At 40.9% G+C, this 18300-nt stretch overlaps 1 protein-coding gene across 2 annotated transcripts in view; it reads right to left on the bottom strand.

The window, feature by feature from the left end:
• Nucleotides 1-18300, bottom strand: part of DIS3L2 (DIS3 like 3'-5' exoribonuclease 2) — a 178629-nt gene that overhangs the window by 141837 nt on the left and 18492 nt on the right. For both annotated transcript variants that reach the window (XM_014254371.2, XM_014254372.2), the window contains exons 4-6: nucleotides 17967-18109; nucleotides 12698-12751; nucleotides 8513-8614 (exon numbers count right to left, since the gene is read on the bottom strand). In XM_014254371.2, the coding sequence (XP_014109846.1) occupies nucleotides 8513-8614; nucleotides 12698-12751; nucleotides 17967-18109 (299 nt within the window). The remainder of the gene's footprint in view (nucleotides 1-8512; nucleotides 8615-12697; nucleotides 12752-17966; nucleotides 18110-18300) is intronic.

The following is an 18300-nucleotide window of genomic DNA, read 5'->3' as shown; positions in this document are numbered from 1 at the left end:
TACTTCCAAGCACCAACAAGAACTAAGCAGGACATACAACTTAATGCAGGATTTTTTTCAGACAGAACAGAGAATGTGTCTGGGGAATTCTTCACCAGTCACTTCTTGCGACCAAAATACACAAGCACTAATTAGATCATGCCAAGTCTTCATTTTCACACTTCCAAAGCTGCTCAATTAAAAGTATGCGTTTTGGCACTGCTCTCTGTTTCAAAACAATTTAGACAAAGCTGAAAACAAAGAAATGCTTCAACCCCAGGAGGTGACACAGCTGAAGACGGATGAATCAATAGCATACTGGAAACCTAAAAAACTCATAAGCAATACAGACAGACTTACTTTCATGAAGCAGATATTGCCTGATATGACAGAACACAGAAAACAAAAATAAACCAACAATGAGAAAGAAATAAAAACAGTGAGAAAATAAGGAAACTCTGCCTTTTTCAGCAGAGTTAGTAGATCAGCTCTACCTTGGAGTATTTTCTTAGATTGTTACCAACTCTTTAAAGAGCCTCCAGGTAGTTACAACTGGGATAAAATCTGGAGAGTGCAGGTAGAATCTGGGACCTTGAAAAACCACACCATATGTCTTACCAGAGAGCCTATGCTGAGGAATGATGAAGCTGTAAGGAATTTGTGGGAAAAGATAACCAGGAGGACTTTTAATTTCTCTTTCAATGTTTTCAGTGGCACTTTGTAAATAAGAAACTCGATTCAAAGTATCAGTTGCAATTCTTCCAGATGCTGCAGGAACAGACTGTCACAGCTACTGGTTCCAGGACATAGATTTGTATATTGAAGGATAATACCAAAGCAAGCAAGCAAGATTTCCTGGGTTAGCAGCATTAAGAACACTGCTATTGATGCACATGAGTCACTGACCACCTTGTACTGCACGACAGTGCACCAAGACCAGACTCATTCCCAGTTTTTGTGATGTGCACAGCAGTTAGGATATAAGCTTCAGAAATTTGAGGAGAAGGCATCCCCCTGCTAGCAAGTACAAAGCCAGACCAGGAGAGAGTGAGAGGCCAGGAGATCTCCTCAACCTGGCTGCACTTTGCCTCATCTGGAGGAAGACACAGAATAGCGTCTGGGAGAAAGCACAACCATTCCAGCTCCCTGAAGCAGCAGCACGCTGACTCAAAACCTACCTACTATCAGCCTGCAGACACCTTTATCTTAGATGGTTACAAATTACCAACAACAAATTTCATGCATCTCATCCCTTCTTATCTTCAAGAACAAATGACAAATATCCTTCTTATCTTCAAGAACCACGTGGTTATAAATGAGGTCCCACATCCTACCCCAAAGAACCTGTGGTAGAAAAATCCCTGTCACTCCTCCAATTGCTGCAATTCTTCATTTACATAAATTGCCTCTGTTTTAGATTCCTTGTCCCTCTGATTTATGGCCTTCAGAAAAATAAACATGAGTTAAGGAAACAAGGGAAAAGAGTAAATGAGTCAACCTCAGTAGCTTTGACCACATGTAAATACTGCAGCCAAATGCTGTTTCTCTGACAGCCAATAACAAGAGCAAACATGCAAATAGATATGTAGCACTTTTCCTATTCTTCAGAACTTAGGGATACAATCCAAAACCACATCACCTCAGGACTTAAAGATCATCAGGTTTTTAGTGTCATAGTAGCGCTTCATTTCACCAGCTATCAAGCTAAATTAGGAATATAGTCTCCTTAAAAAAAAAAAACAGAGTATGACATTCACTGTAGCAAGTTTAGGCCAGATGAGACTTCTAGCATCAGTACAATTGATTTAAACTTATTCCTAATTATGCAGATCAGAAAGAAACCTGGACTACAGAAAATCTGGACAGTCTCTCAAGAAAGCATTTATAAAAATTTAAATGAGTTTAATGTGCATGACCTTCTAAAAACCAATCCCATCACAACAACAGGTATCCTGACTCTTATAAGGTGCAGGCTCCAAATACTCATGTGATATCACCAAATAAGTCTCCAAACTGGCAAAAAACAAACAGTTCTAAGAAATACTAATTCCACAGGAACCAAGAACTAAGAAAAGTCCAAAATGATGGTGGTTATATAAGAGATTGGATTAAGAATAATCTACTGTGATGTGTGCATATTTACAGAAGACTTGGAAGAACAGAGTTTAAAACAATCACTTGAAGAAAAGTTAGTTGTTAAAGGAAACAATTTGCTGTACTAGATTATTATGTGACCAAGAAAAAAGTAGTGAGCGGGAGCAGACATCAGGTATTAAATGCTGGCTTGCCTCCTCTTCTAAAGTAAAATTAGATGCCCCAAGAGCACTTCCCTCAATGCAACATGAAGCTCTTTGAGCAACACACACTGAAATTTAGCAGTATCTCACACCGCCTGAACTCACCCCCATCTGCTATTATTACACTGGGGATGTAACAACTGACCACATGTCATGAACGATCATTTAATGTTTAATTGTTCACCTAAGAGTAAGGTTTTTATCTTATTCTGTGCCTGTGCAGCCAAACCACAGCTGCAATGTGACTCTGTCTGTGCTGCTAGGACAGGATGCAGACAGTCAATAAAAAGAAGTTTGTCTTCCCACCTAACCAAACAATTTGCCTTTTAATATCACTTTAATTCAGAAGAGAAGGAGGAAGAATAAAAAGAATATTAGACTGTTCAAAAACTCCATACCTTTCTTGTGATTTTATTATTCAGGATCCTGGTTTTGGCTTTCCCATCAGAGAGACAGAGGCAGGAAAGGCCCTTCTCAGGAAGGCAAGGTTGCTTGCAACATCCAAAAGGTTGGTGTTTCTGCCTCCTTGTTTTCCACATGCAGGGGGGGCAAGGGCTGAATGCAGCACTGGGTCATGGCAATCTCACAGAATCCAGATCATTATAGTAATTATATCATTATACACCATAAAAATGCATGCCAGTGCTTGCTATTAAAACTGACTGTGTTAAGATGCCGGTTGATTCGCTTCAAGTGGTATTTGATTAACAAAATGTGATAATGACATCTGTGAGAAGGCAAATGCAATGCCACATATGTCTTGGTGAGTAGCACTTCCTATTCTCTCAGCTTTTCTGCTATCAATCTACTGCACTGCTATTCCAAACCCAGTCAGTCTGCAGCTAAGCAAAGCCTGGGAAGAGCCATGCCAGCTCACAGCGAAGGCCCAGCAGTGTGGAACAACATGTGGCCATCCAAAGAATGTCACAATTAGAAAGTTAGCATGTAATGAAGCTTTTCCAGATTCCACCAATTTGTGGCTTGGGAATTTGCCAAGCTGGGGAGGGATATGCACGCACTTGTGTGTGACCATCAACTTACAGCCCTCACTGTAAAGCCCACAGCAATGCAAATTTAAAAAACAAAACAACTGCCCTCCCTCCCTTACAGCATCCATCAACCTTTCAGATTTGCTAGAGCTCTGCTTTTCTGGACATCTTCCTAGTTGGCTTCCCACTTTACTCCTGAATATCATGAATTACACTTGAATGTTTTTAGTGTGCCAGAACACTTACTATTTCAATAATGACTTCTCCAGAACTTTTTTTTTTTATTATTATCAATGTAATGTTTCCAAACAACATTCTTGATTGTTAGACTCAAACAGTGTTGCTGTGATAACCCTCTAAGAACCTCATCTCCTCCTGAGTTACTGTTATCCTTACATTAGCTGCAAGATTTTGAGAAGAAACTGACTCTCAGAAGAATTTGGTTGAAATGAATTATTATTCAGCAGGACAAATCCAAAGCTAGCATCCCCTCTGGATAACTAATGTTTCATAGGTTTTCACCAACAGTGGGAGGCAGTGACTTGCCAGGATACATAGCTCTGTTCAAATTATATGTGGTGATATTTGTGATGACTGCTTAAATCAAATTGTTCCTTCTTCACATTTGTTTGTAATTATGCCAACAACAGTCACAGCTGGGAAAAGTGAATTGTACTTTATGTCTTCTGTACAGAAAGTGTTTAAATATTTATCTGTGATGTATGGCTGAGAAGAGGCAGCTTGAAGATCTCCTGCTGCACTGTATTGCCTCTGACAGCTCAGTGTTGAACAGAACATGTGCTCTCATGAGCTATGAAGCATTACTATTTCTGTCACTGTTGGACACTTTGTGACCAAAATGTTGGACCCATTATCCTTTTATCCAGCAATACACACTATACATAATGAACAGCTCTCTATCCTTGGCCTTAGAGGCCTTCTGTCAAGATCAAAAGAACTGGAAATTGTGGCAAGAAGTACTGTAAGCTGATGAGGAAATTATTCATAAAACAACAACAACAACAGAGGCACTGATATGCACTAATTTCTGTGAAACTGGCAGGTTAATCAGGAATTATTTTATCTACATATACAGTGTATTTATGCATAACTGGAGACCTCGCTGGCATATTGTAGCAAGCAATAGGGAGTTAGACCTCAAAACTCTTTCTTTTAAGTTTTGGGCAGCACCAAGTCCTTGTCTGGGTACTATTTTCAGACTAAGACTAAAATTTCAGCTGTAGCGTGCAATACATGAGACGGTTGTCATGAAAAACATTCCACGTTATAAACTACTACTCTAAAAGCACCAGGGACTGGGCCAGGAATCCAAGCCCCAAGTGATATCAAATGACTTATTATGCTATTTCCTTCCACCAAAGAAATTACATCTTGCAAGAAAAACCAAAACAGATACCTGAAATTAAATAAATTCTATCTGGCAATTAAGCAGGCGGCAAAAGAGCAAAAAGAGGCTGTGAGGGAAAACAGGTTAGGTTTTTCCTCTATACTGACACACTGCTTCTCTCCTTGATGAGCATACAAAATAATACCAACATTTTCTTTGACTTCCAGTAATTATACCACTGTATAACTGAAGCTTCTGAAATTGACGTGAGCACAACTCCGTAATATATAACAAGAACTCAAGAGTGGAAGTTAAAGCAGTGAAAATCAGTCAAGAAATAAAGCACCATTTTTCTTCTTTATCAGAGTAATCAACAAGCACTGGGATAAATCCTGTCACTGGCTATCTTTTATTGAGATGTTCTTCCAGAAGATAAAGGCACAGGCGCAGGGAAGCCCTACAACTTGAAGTCGGGAGACAGTCTTGCAGACTGCAATGACACTCTGACTTCATTTGCTAAGAGTAGGTTAAGTACCTGGAAAAACAGCCTAAGTCACATACCTTACTTTGCAAAAGCTAAATATTTGAAAGTTACCATAGCACCTCAATATTCCCAAGATGTAACACAAGAGGACAGGAGAGGAACTTCTGAAACGGAGCCTCTAAATGCGGTCGCTGCAACGCACACCGCTCAAGCCTGGCAGGAAGCTGATGGCCACCTCCTTCAGGACAGCAAGATAACAAATTTTGGGGACAAAAAGTCTCTCCTTCAAGTCTGTGGTGCCACACTGAAATTGTTGGCTCTTGATCAGAACTAATAGTAAGCAGAGAATTATGAACTGACAAACTGATCATCGCTGAACAGCCGGAGCTCTCCCAGCGGACGCGTGAACAAACAGAGCTTTAACACCAGACAGAATAAGCACAGGGAGGACCATTGTAGCTCATCCAAGCAATTGATGCACATGCTGGGAAGGACACAATGTTGAGAAATTCAAGCCTGATAAATTTCCCACCACTGAGCCAAGAAGTAGAAGGCTGAAAATACTGCTGTCTCTCTCAAGAAGGTATTACATAAAGTATAACCACACATCCGGAGTATTTCACCATCCCCTTACATTTCACTGTGGCATTTTTACCTGTGTGTAAGGTATCACCATTACAGCTCAGTGGGACACAGTATATCCCTGAAGAAACTGCTCTCCAGCTGGTGGCTTTTCCCCTCACAGGCACTTTACCTGCAATGACCAACTCACCAGAGACAGGGCAGCTCCTAATTCTCTCAGCAATTCAAGCAAACACACAGGTTTCTCTGTTCAAAATCCAGAGTTTGTTACCGGTCACGAGTTCTCCATTTCCTCCCATTTACACATATAAATTGAACTGAGGTGCCTCTAAGTCCTGCCTTTACTGGAATACAGCAATACACTGTGACTACAGGAGAAGGTCCATGGAACCACTTGCACTAGCAACATGAAGATCTTCCTCCAGAGCATCCAGAGACCATCCAGGGTGCTGGAAACCCAGAAGGCACAGACTCAACACACTGCTGAAACAGCCTTATCTTGTGCAAGAAACTGGTACAACAGCAAAAAAAAACAGCTCAGCTCTCAGTGGAGCACAGGGTAATGTGTTGGGAATAGAGAACCATAAAAATAATCAGCACACACATCTCAATCCTAACAAACCAATATGTACAGAGCCAGTAAAGCCTCCTCTGAGAGCATCAGTTATACCATATATCTGATTTACAATTTTAGAGAAATAAATGAAGCTCTTCAGCTTGTTCCAAAGGCCCAGTGGCAAGGAGAAAACTCTCAATACACCTAAGTGGCAGCTTTGCAGCAGCATGAGACTAAACAAATGGAAAAACCTAAAATAGGTTGCGACAGTTTATCATTAATCAGTATAAATTACTTGGCAGAAGGCAGTATCTTTCAGTGCAACTTAGTGGCACCTTTCCCAAAGAACTAATACAAACATGAGCACGTAGCAAGAGATTTGGGGAGCAGGGGAAAAGGGATGTCATCGCTGATTGAGTTGCTTATGGCAAGAAACAAAAAATGAGACTACACAGGGCAGCACCTGTGTGGCTGAAAAACATGACTGGCATGTTCCAGCTACTTCATTTGGCAAGGTTAAATTCACCACAGAAGAATCATAATCATATTACAAAACACTCAAGTCTTTTGAATGGTTTCCCTGCAGTCAGATACCACTTCTCTAAACAGTTCTATTTATTCATGCATTTTCCCAGGACAGGGATAACATTCTGAATCCTTCCTCTTGTATTCATAAAGGATCATTACTGTTGGACATACAAAGGTATGAGAGTAGAAGAGAGATGGAGAGGCATTATCTTTGTTCAGAGACAGATATAAATGGAAAACTGCAGACAAAGCTTCCAGCTCAGGCAACCTCTATCAAGCCTACAAAGATGCCCTTGTGCTGGCAGGTCCTGGCAGAGGATTTGAGCATCCAAACTATTCAATTTTTCCATCTATATGAAATGCTTTAATACGAAAGATAACTTGCATGTATGGATTTGGTGATCAAAACACATAGATATCAACATAGTTTTAGTGAACTCTGACTTGAAGTCTTGAATAGCTATCGAAGAAATTTTGCTTTGACCTCAAAACTGGTTCTCAGAGGTCATCAAGATATCTACAGACCTTTCTTTTATTTGTATATGGATATACCTGTAATACCCTAGATCCCACTTATGATTGCCTTTTGTATTAGATTTAGTTTTGTATTTATGTATGTCAAAAAATACTCATGTCATTCACTCATTTTATGCATACTTAAAAGGAAGAGACAAGTTCTAATATGTCTCAAACCATCATTTCAATTAGTATTAGATTTAACAGAATAGGTAGAAGGTTCAGCAAATGACCAGACTAAACTTGCATTTGCAAGTCTAAAATCACATAGCTTCAAACAAAGAAAGGCAGAGAAGGTAGCTAGACTGAGTAAAAAGCACCAGGCCAATGTAGTTCAGACCAGTCCCCACTCTGCTGGAAACATCCTTACTGTTACTTTTGTTCAAAAGATCTAAAAAAAAGTCTTTAAAATGCCAAGAAGAGTTCAAAGACCATGTTTGGAAAACAATTCGTGGTGGTTCTGTCATGCTTAAATATGAAAACCTATGTTAAAATTGCTAACTGTAGCTTCCATTACCCAGCAAAAACTGCCCTAGCATAGAAGTGTTAAAAGATAAACCTGCAAACAAGATAAAATTATCCAGATATTTAAAAGGACAAAGTTTGATTAGGGAAAGAAGTTTCATCAGTGGAAAGAAAAAAACTCAAACAACCCAGACAGTGATCTTAATGAAATCTCAGACATGAAAATGAGAAAGCAATTGTCCCACATTTGTATTGCCCCAGTCATTTCACACATGCTTCATTCATGTAAAGAAGGGCATTACCACAAAATCTGGAGCTGTTACAAGATAAGCTTTTCATGGACTGAGGACCCAAAAATTAGAGTTAATCATAACTAAAGCTTTGTGAACACCACTTGTCAAATACATGAGCAATTGCAAACACCTACACAGCACTATCCAAAACACCACTGCATGAAGACAGCCAAATAGCAGATACCAAAAGTCACCTCTGACAATTGTGCTTGGAACCAGTCTCATCATCAGACTTTCCCATACAGTGATAATGAAGGCCATTCCATGCAAAGAATGAGGTTTCAACGCCTCAGGTATCACTTCTTCCAAACATTGTAATGGATAAAGTCTTTTAATCAACAGCAGCGTGAATTCAATTTAGCTAATCTGATTTGTATGAAATTCTCTGTTCTCTGTCTCAGGCCCTAAAAGTTTAGTGATGAAAATTGTAATAAGCTTTTCCTCTCAAATCACAACAAAAATATACTGAACTGACCTTCCATTGATCCCTGGGAAGCAGTTTCACCACCACGATGTCACCGTTCAGGGCTCGGTTGCGAGCAACCACTCCATCAATAAAGATATCGCGACTCCCATCCTAGCCAAAGAGGAAGAAAAGTAAGCGCCAGACCAAAACATTAAATCAAGGTTGTAATGAAGCTTAAAACATTGCCATCAAGAAAGACACACACACCCTGGTGAGGCAAACATCCTGCAGTTGTACACAGGAACAAAACAGATTCACCATATGCCCTTTAACATACAGGATCTTTCAGCAAATGAGCACCCTTCTATGGATGTGCCAGTACAGTAGTTCCACACTATTTACACAAGACAGAGCCAAGCCCTCAAGATGTGTTGTCTCAGTTCCTCTGCAGTTACTCTTGGGAACAGGTAGAGAGTTTTCTGCTGTCACAGCTCTTGACACATTAATCTGCCACCTCAAGCATTCAAAGCCAGTGTTCAGAAAAGACAAATGTTCAGAATGGTTTACAAGATAGTCTCTGCAAAATGCTCCATGCAGAGCTCCTACTGCTCTCCCAGTGAGCTGGGAAAGCAGGGACATGCAGCTCCCAGATCAGCAGGGCACTCTGTGAAGGTGGTCTGGATTGTGGTGAGGGATGCAGTCTCTTGTTTTTCAAATGAGTTAACACCATATATTCTGCATTTGGCACAACTAATGTTAGAAGGTATCCCAGATAATGACAACCACAGATGCCAACTGCAAGCCAGGAGATCTTTTACTGTAACAGACAAGTCAAGACACCTTCTCTAAATATTCTGGGTTAGCATCCTTGCACAAGAGCCTCTACTAATTGCACACACTATGATTATCCACCCCAGACATGTCTGACATTCGGTTACTCTAGATTTAGTTTGGGAGATTTTCTTCATAGGGCAAACAAAGTTTCCTGAAGATGCCAACACAAAGATTTTAGTTTTTAAAGGATTTCCAGCTTTGTCCTTTTTTCTTTTCTTTCGATAATTACTGACCGTGCTCTTGCTGCTTTCATTCCTTTCTCATAATTCAGTATACAAAAAATTCCATGTGCCTGTTTACAGTGCAATGAACATGTCAAACAATGTGAGCATTTAGTATCAATATGACCAGTTTAAATAGTTTTTAGACAGTTATCTTTGCACAGTTTGGAGGTACAAAAAAGGAGGTTGAGTTTCTTCAGATTAGTACTTCATTGTCTTTCAAAGAAAAAACAGCCTTATAAGACTTAAAGTCTTAATCACAACTTCAGCTGTTTCTCAGACACTCCTGAGTCTCATATGCATGAATAAATCCAATCAGAACTACCAGAATGCTCAGTGTCCAACAAAAACTTCTTTTATAACCTGAAAACATGAAGCCCAAATATCACATAAGTATCTTACTCTGCTTAGATACCAAAACAATAAAAGGAAGAACCCTGCCATGATGTGAAACTAAGGCTGTCCTCCAAGAGACCAAATTACTCTTAGAAAGAAAAGCAGCAGCAGCAGCTCAACAGCTGTGTGAAAGCTGCCTCCCATGACAAGATGCAGAAAAATTGCAAAGCCTTCTGGACCAACATAATTCAAATTGGAAACCATTCTTTTCAAAAAGCCAGATTTTTTACACATGGTCATATTCCTTATTTCTCCCCACCCTTTCCCTTCAGCTCCAACTCTTTACCTAAATCTGTCATATACATAAAAATGAAATGTTCAAAGTCATTTTCTAAGGCAAATTCCTGGTTTTTGTTAGAGGTTTCTTTTTGTCTGTACCTGTAGCTGCTCTGTGCTGCAGGACACAGGCTGGCATTCACAATAATTTGCTCTATAATTTTTTCCCTTTTCTCCTACGTTCATGAAAATACAAGACATTTTCTTCCACTCCCTGTAAAGGTGCCTGATGTAAGACATAGCATCTGCTTAAAGCTGCATCTTCACACTCTGCAAGAGTCTTGTCTTTAATTGCATCCACACACTCTCTTTCCAAATTACATATATATATTTACACAAATTTACATATGTATATGCACACCTATTTTACAGCAGTTAATTTCAACATCTGCAACAAAGCTGTAATCAGAAAATTGCCATCCGTTTCGGTTTTCTCTCCAAAAAGAAACATCTCTATATCTTGAACTTCAGGCTTACAATTGTTGAGTGAACCCACACACTTCCAAGAAAATTTGTGCATCCCACTTTTCCTCTGCACAGCTGACATTTCAGCTTACTAATACAATTAAAATGGCACTGAATGACAACAGAACACAATCACCTGCAAAGTCTCAGCTGACCCTGGGGTGCACCTACTCTATTGGCCACAATGGCCTCAAGACTTCCACAGCCATCCCCAGGGAACACGGGGCTTTCTCTGCAAATATCTCCAGCAGTGCTCCCTATCTCCCTCTGACAAGGGATCTGCAGTACTTCCACCTGCTCTGGAAGTGCCTCCCACAAGCACAGCACAGCTCCAGTCACTGCCACTCACGCTCAGCAGCACTATCCTTCACACTGATGCTTCAAACCACACCATTCTGCACAGGGAACACACAAGATGTGAGGCAGAGATTTAAATTCCTGGGGTCTGTTCTCTGGGTAGCTTCAAGAAGAAAGCCCTGGGCCTTCCCCTCAACTCTTCGTGCAACAATGAGACGAGCAGACAGAGCACATGTGCAGCAAGAAACACACAAGGACTTCTGGTGTCAGAAGGTGAACAGCTGTTGCATTGAACTCCATGAAGTCATGGCCAAGTCATAGCTGAAGTGAAAGGGTACAGTGCCCTCATCAACAGCAGGAAAGAAAGGGTGATTTTTCACAGCTGTAGCTCTTGCAGCATCTGGCAATGATGGGAAGTGCTGCAGAACACCAAAGCTACAACCCCTCCATTATGGAAAATAATGTTATACAAAGGATATGTTTCCCAAAGCATCTGTCTTAAAGGACTGTGCCTACACAAGCCAGAGTCATCTTCATCCACGTGTTGATTCTGCTGGTTCTCATATTTATCTCCAGAAAGGGCAGAAAAGTAGAAAGCTGAGATAACCACCTCTGCTAGCCCTCCTTAATGTATGCATTCCTGCACACAGAACAGGCACAAGGCAACAGCTGGACACCAGAGGGGCGATTAGGGGTAAAGCCTCACATCCAAGTAATTCATGAGAGTAGCTGAACTTCCCATCTAACCTTGCATTTTGTAAATTCAGAGAATGTATTTAACAGCTTACACTTCCCACACCTACAAGGACACCTGGTAAAAGGAAGGATCAAAGTTCCTTTCACTTATACACTTCCCTCCTGATGTACCAGAGAGCTGCTCTGTACTTCTTCCTCTAGTTAATGTTAGTGTGTTCTGTGCAGCCCCAACCTTTTCCCACCCCTGTACTGCCAACCTCCTCTAACAAAGCTCCAAAACATTTCCCCAAATCAGCAACATGAACTGATAAACACCATGAATTTCAAGGCTTTCAGTCCAAGCCCCAAAACAATAGTGCTGTCAGTAGTTGGGACAACAACATAATCAGTGCTTCATTGTCTCAGGGCAGGCTCTGACTTCTCATCCCTCCACCAGCAAAACATTTCAATATAAAACTCTCTCATTAACAGCAACACTTTGACCAAGTCAGTTCTGGATAAAAAGCTTTGGGTGTGCCAGCTGTGAGGTCACCTTCCCGACTGAAAGACCCTGAAATTGCAAGAGTCCTTCTTTTCTGTCAAAATAAGGAGAGAAGAGGTGCAAGCCAGTCCCACCCAAGATACAGCCCTTGCCAAAGCGGGCACATGAAAAGGAATCACGCATATTATTTCTGGAATGACTTTTCAAATTAGCTCATGCAGCAGATCGAAAATGGAGAGCATATTTGTTTAGGGAAGATTAACTTAAATCAGTGGAAAATCTATAAAACCTCTGCAGCCATAAACCAAGGGTTTCTGATTACGCTGTCTGGTGGTCCTCAAACCTGACTTCAGCTGGCCTCTGTGGGACCCTGCAGTGTCCCCAGGCACAGCACAAGCAAAGTGTTTCTTTGAGGTATGAGAAAGCAGGATTTGTTTGGGAATATTTGATATAAAAAAAAAAAAAAATCCAGATTGTGTTAATTTATTCCAACTCATTCACCTCTGAGCAACTTTCTGTGCACAGCATAACTCCTATCTTAATGCACCTTTACTTATGAACTTTAAAGCATTATAAAATTACACTTACTGGAGATGGAATGAAGGCTTCATGGTACTTCTTAGGATTTATTCTCAAGGGTCCCTTAAAAAAAAAAAGAAAGAAAGGAGAAAGATTATGCCTGAATCTTATTAATTTTATTTAACACCAGTTAAATTAGAGAGCTGTGGGTAATATATCTACAGTGAAACATGAGAGATACATCTAAATTTCCATTATATATTTCAAGTCTTGACAACTTAGCATCCAAGCAATTTCAAGCCAAAAGGCAGTTTCATGATAGGCTTAAACTGATCTACTGCAGTCTGTCATCAAAGAGATGTTGAATCATTAGTTGTTGCTGCTACTGGGTGAACTGAGGATCCAAGCTTTCCTGTTCCTTTCACACATTTTCTGCTGAGCATCCACCAACTTCGTTAACAACTGGATAATAGAAACAATTCGGCTTGCTCTGTCTTGGAAAAGGAGAATGTTGGGTTTGCTTATTTTGGAGGGTACAAGGAAAGAGGAAAAGAAAAGCTGAGCTTCCATGGCAGCAGGTATCATTCTTATGGGGCTCTGGCTGCTTAGGTTGTTCCTGCAAACAGACAGCAGCAGTAACTCTGTGAAAATAAAGTACATTTCGAAAGAAGAATTAAAAGGATTTTCCAAAAATAAACATTTAAAGTCTACAGGATTAAATTCTGTTTAAACATACTTAAAGGCTAACTATCTTAAATACATTTGAGAATTCCATGGTCTATCTATTTCTGCTTTGTTATCTGCCAACTTAAAGGCCAAGTCACCTGCAACAAATTCATATCAACCCTCCAAAGTAAACCAACCAGTTTTGCTGCTTGCACTCAGGTCCATCCAAGAAAAAGGAAGAGCCAATCAAAGCCTTATGGGCTACATATTTGCATCCCAAAAGGATCCTGGAAATTTGGATTCAGGTGACTGCAGTTCAAACTGATAGCATTTGAATCTTATGGGAATACAACTTAGGTATCTGCCTTACAACAGGCTTCTGCTCTGGGAAGAAACTTCAGAAATTTCTCCACTTATGTATTTGAAGTAATGTTAGCCAATTTATTATATGAACATATTCCATCTGCTTGCACTGCTGTGTTAAACAATCATAGGAGCATCTCACAGGAATTGCTTCTTTAAAACTTTACTGCAGCAAATAATTTTTAATGTATTCTGGAAAACACTCAAACAATAGGAAAATAGAGCTGATTACATGTCAATGTTTTGCTGACTTGAAGAATTCACAGATTTAAAGATTTTCCATTGCACTTATTTGCTAAAGTTTAGCAGCAAATACAGAATACCAGATTACCAGCAGCATGTGTTTCATACTCTTTAGATACTTTTTGAGTACTTTGCTGCACTATCTGATTTTATGTCTCACATAACTTGTACTAACAAGGACACTCGCCCCCATGGTAGGCACAACTGAGGACGACAGCATGGAAACAAAGATGACCCACTGAGAGAAACCCTGGGGTATTTTATGCTTAAGCAAAGTGAGAGCTGACTTGCTGTCATCAGTTTCTATTAGTGCTAGTACCCACTGATGGAAAACTCTCAATGGTCATCTTCCACTTATTTCCCAGAATCAGTCACCAGAAGATGCTACAGAGAGAAAGGAAAAAAAGGAAAGGGATTGTTGCTCTGTTTGACAATGAGTCAATTCCCATATGTGGATCTACCCACCAGCACTAAGCAGATGAGGGGATATCCTGTTTTCCTCCACACAATCCCCTTGAATAGTTTGGGACTGCTGTCAATCAGTAAGGTGTAAATGCCAATCATGCACATGAAAAATCAGGGTTTGTGTACATGGCCCAGTAGGCACCAGAGCAGCAACATGCCTATGGATGCCCAGCTCCAGCAAAAGCACAGAGCACGGTTTTACCACATTTATTGTGCAGCCTGTTTATCTGCATTTTATATGCACTACCTAATTATGATCAGCATTAGAATTCTTACGTCAAGTAACATTAAAAAACTTCAGCTCTTTCCTTTAAGCAAGAAACTCACAAAATTTATCTTAGAAAGCAGATGGGCCCTATTATCTGTGCCCATGAAAATCCTATTTACAATGTTGTACATTTCACGCTGTGATATCATATCTGGAACCAGTCACTCTCCCCATCTGCAATGAACAACTGTTCTCATATGTGTATTGGGGGGTGAGGATCTGGCTGCAGAGTCTCATGATGTCACACTAATGTTGTATTATTTTACAATAGCTTGCAAATAATAGCTGCTATATTTATCAGTGTTTTTCTGTCATTAGGGCTTTTGTTATGAAAGGGAAGAACAAGGTCTGCAGGAAGGTTTCTAAAACATTTTCTGATGATTCAAGGCAGCTTCACAGGCTCTTGCCAATAAAGTTTCTAACCTTATTGAACTTTCCCAGTGAGATACAAAAGGGTCACAATTTCTCAAGCTGCTCTGCTAAACCCAGACAGGCAGTACTCAGACTAAACTTCAAGCATCCCGAACCAAGCAGTTTATAACAACTATTGTAACACATATGCCTAGATTCGTTTGCATGTACAAAACACCAAAAAAATATCAGGGTTCACAAGTATCTCATTGCTACCAAGGCTTCCTTTGAAAAAACAATCCATGAAAATCAGGGAAACCCCAGCTTTCACATCCACAAAAGAACGGCTTTCCAAGGAAAAACATCCTTTCAACAGTAAAGCAGGCTCTGCATCTCTGTTGGCTCCGCCTGACCCCAGCAGCCCTGCAGGGAGGGTCTGGGAGACGCTGGAGGCGTGGAGCAGACATGAGTTTCTGGCTGAGGCTTCAGAGGATGATTAGAGTCCTTTGGGTCAATGCTCTTTAATACACAGCCCGATTTCATCTGTTGTGTATAACCATCACTGGGAACCAAGCAGGAGCTATTCAGTCTTGTTTGCCTTCAGGCCATCCGCTGTGATTCCAACCAACCCGACACGCCTGCTGTTTGCTCCCTGCAGTTTTAAGGGCAGGGAAGTGGGAATTCTGTGCACTCGTAAGCACCTGAGCTCAGATCCCTTTTCCTGTGGAAGGGCACTTCCGGACACATCGCATGACTAAATGAATCCAGGAATGTGCAGGGCACGCTTCTCGTGCTACTTATCAAAATATGACTTATGTCAGATACAGCACCAGAAGCCATTAAGATCAATATTACTGACAGACGTCAGCACCCATAAAGATAACCTTTCACTTTTCCTGATCTAGGGCTGCCTAATCTTCACAGCACTCGTGTGTCATCTGAGCAATCTCCAGGTCTACCAGTAGTTTCTGTGGGTTGGGCTTGCAGGAACACTTTGTTGCACAGCTGCATTGCCAAGGTCCAGCAAGAATCTCAGTGTTATGGTAGGCTCTTTTCTCCCTAACAGAGCTCTCAAATTCCCATCCAAATATAAGCAGATCCAGTGTTTCCAGGATGCTCCAGGAGACAGCCCGTGTTCAGAGAGTCATGCTGCTGCCTGGGAGCACTCCAGTTTCCTCAGGACCATCAGATTCAGACCAATAGGTTTGTCCTCTCCTTCCATAGGCTCTTGTGGAGCCTTCTTGCAGGTTACCGTGCCAGACCAATTCCCTGCTTTTGGGATTAACACAACAGGAATTTGTTCATTCTGTCTCTTGCCACTGTAGAGAAAACCACTGAATATTTGTCCATTCACTAAAGTTGCTCTCAGGATCTCACCTATCCTGGTTGAAGCTGCAGTGATGAATGGTCTTGATGAAATCATAAGGATGAATGAACTGAAGATGAGAAATACTGAGCTGGGATGCCCATGATCTAACACTCAGCTCTGAATGACTAAATCCAGCTTCTACAATCTCAGTTGTTTCGCTGAGATGTGGAACTGGATGAAAGGGAAACAGACAGAGCCTAAGAAAGCACACATGACTCTTCCAGTTACGCAGCACATGACCTGGAGGAGACACTACACATTTACAAGAATTAGGGATTCTTTTGCCAGGGATCATGCAATCACAGGTCCATAGGGACTAGGCATTTCAATGGGATTCTCAGGTAGTAGTCATAGCCTGATGTGCCTCATCAAGTGCAGCTGCAATTGACCTCATAGGCAGTCTGCACACACTGCACTTAACACTGTCAGGCTGTGTTACCAAAAATGGTGCCAAAAACACTGCTGAAGGTAAGACAGAAGCTTTAGCTGATTCCATATGCCAGTGCAATCATGAGGGAAGTCACAGCTTAAGGCTCCTATTTCCTCCCTCACCATTTGCTTCCCACTGCAGATGTCTGCGATGATCTTTAAAATGCACTGGCCTAAGGTCCAAGTAGCCCAGTGGACCATGCTGATCATCAACAGGGATATGATTTCTCTCAAAGCTAAGAATGCACGAGATTGGTCTTCAGGATGGAATCAGGCAGTCTTTTATGTAAAATCCTCATCACACCTCCAGAGATTATGCCATTATAATGATATACAAGAATTATTATGCAATTATAACAAAAAAAATCAGACAAAAATTGACGTGATGTCATTTGAGCCTCCAGTGTATCAATGAAAGTAAGTATCACAACCTCACCAGCACCACAACACTCATTAAATGGCAATGGACCTGTGTATGTTTGGGTAAACAGTGCCTCAGCATGGACGTCATGCCCTCATTGACTTTCACTGGCCCTTTTTCTCCAGCCAGTCTGATCTCACTGGGATGCCAGGTGTGTCCTGAAGAGCATTACACCGTGTTGAGGACTACTATGAATGTGGTGGAAGGATGCTCTCTTCTTCTCCATCTGAGCCCTGCCAGCCTTCATGTAAATCTCCTCTATCCAGCAGACAGGACAGCAGGTCCACCCCCGCATTCTTTAGAAAAGAATTGCTGCCTAATGATGGCTACAGTTTTGCTGCTCCAAAATGAAGCACAAGCATTTTTGTGAGAAATTTCAGCAAGAGGTATCTTGCTAAGGGAATTTGTTTTTGCTTACACTGACACAGACAGAGGTTTCCAGCAACTGCTGTTTTTAGCATCATCTGTAAAAGTGTCTCCCCAGTAATGACCATCATGGCCAGAAGACTATTCAACCAGAAATCTGCAATTTATCACTGGATCAGGAATTTCACAGAACATGAAGTGAAACAAAGAACTACTTCAGAGGAATGTAGAAGATTCCATCCCACTTGTAGAATTCCTGAAAAAGAGAAAATATCTTCCTCTGGCATCTACAAGTGCTACATCAATTCCCTGTCATCAACTGCTGTTCATTTCCAAAAACTGTCTGTGATTTCCACAGACTTATCACAAGAGCATGGACACTGTACATTTCAGGCACCTGAATTAGCTCTCCCCTCTTCAGTCCTGCTGAAACATTTTCCTTTGACATGTAGGCTTCAAAGATACTCTTCCTCCTCCCTCGAGTGGGTTTATTTAGATTCTTTCTGTCACCTGATGTTGGGACAGCAGCATAGGGTCCTCCTGCAAACAAAAATTCATAAGTGTTACCTTGCCCACCAAACATGTCTGTGTATCTTAACAGAATCTGTACAGAGACTTTATATTCAAAGTTGAACTTTTGAGAACAGTTTGCCTAGAAACATTGGCACCCGACTTCAGAACACTGAAAAGCCTGGAATAATCGTATTTTACAAATAATCAACAGTATTTTG

The sequence above is a fragment of the Pseudopodoces humilis genome, chromosome 11, assembly GCF_049639895.1.
Source record: "Pseudopodoces humilis isolate 2021_Gansu_Grassland_sample_001 chromosome 11, ASM4963989v1, whole genome shotgun sequence".
Classification (NCBI taxonomy): domain Eukaryota; kingdom Metazoa; phylum Chordata; class Aves; order Passeriformes; family Paridae; genus Pseudopodoces; species Pseudopodoces humilis.
This window is presented reverse-complemented; position numbering and strand designations above follow the sequence as displayed.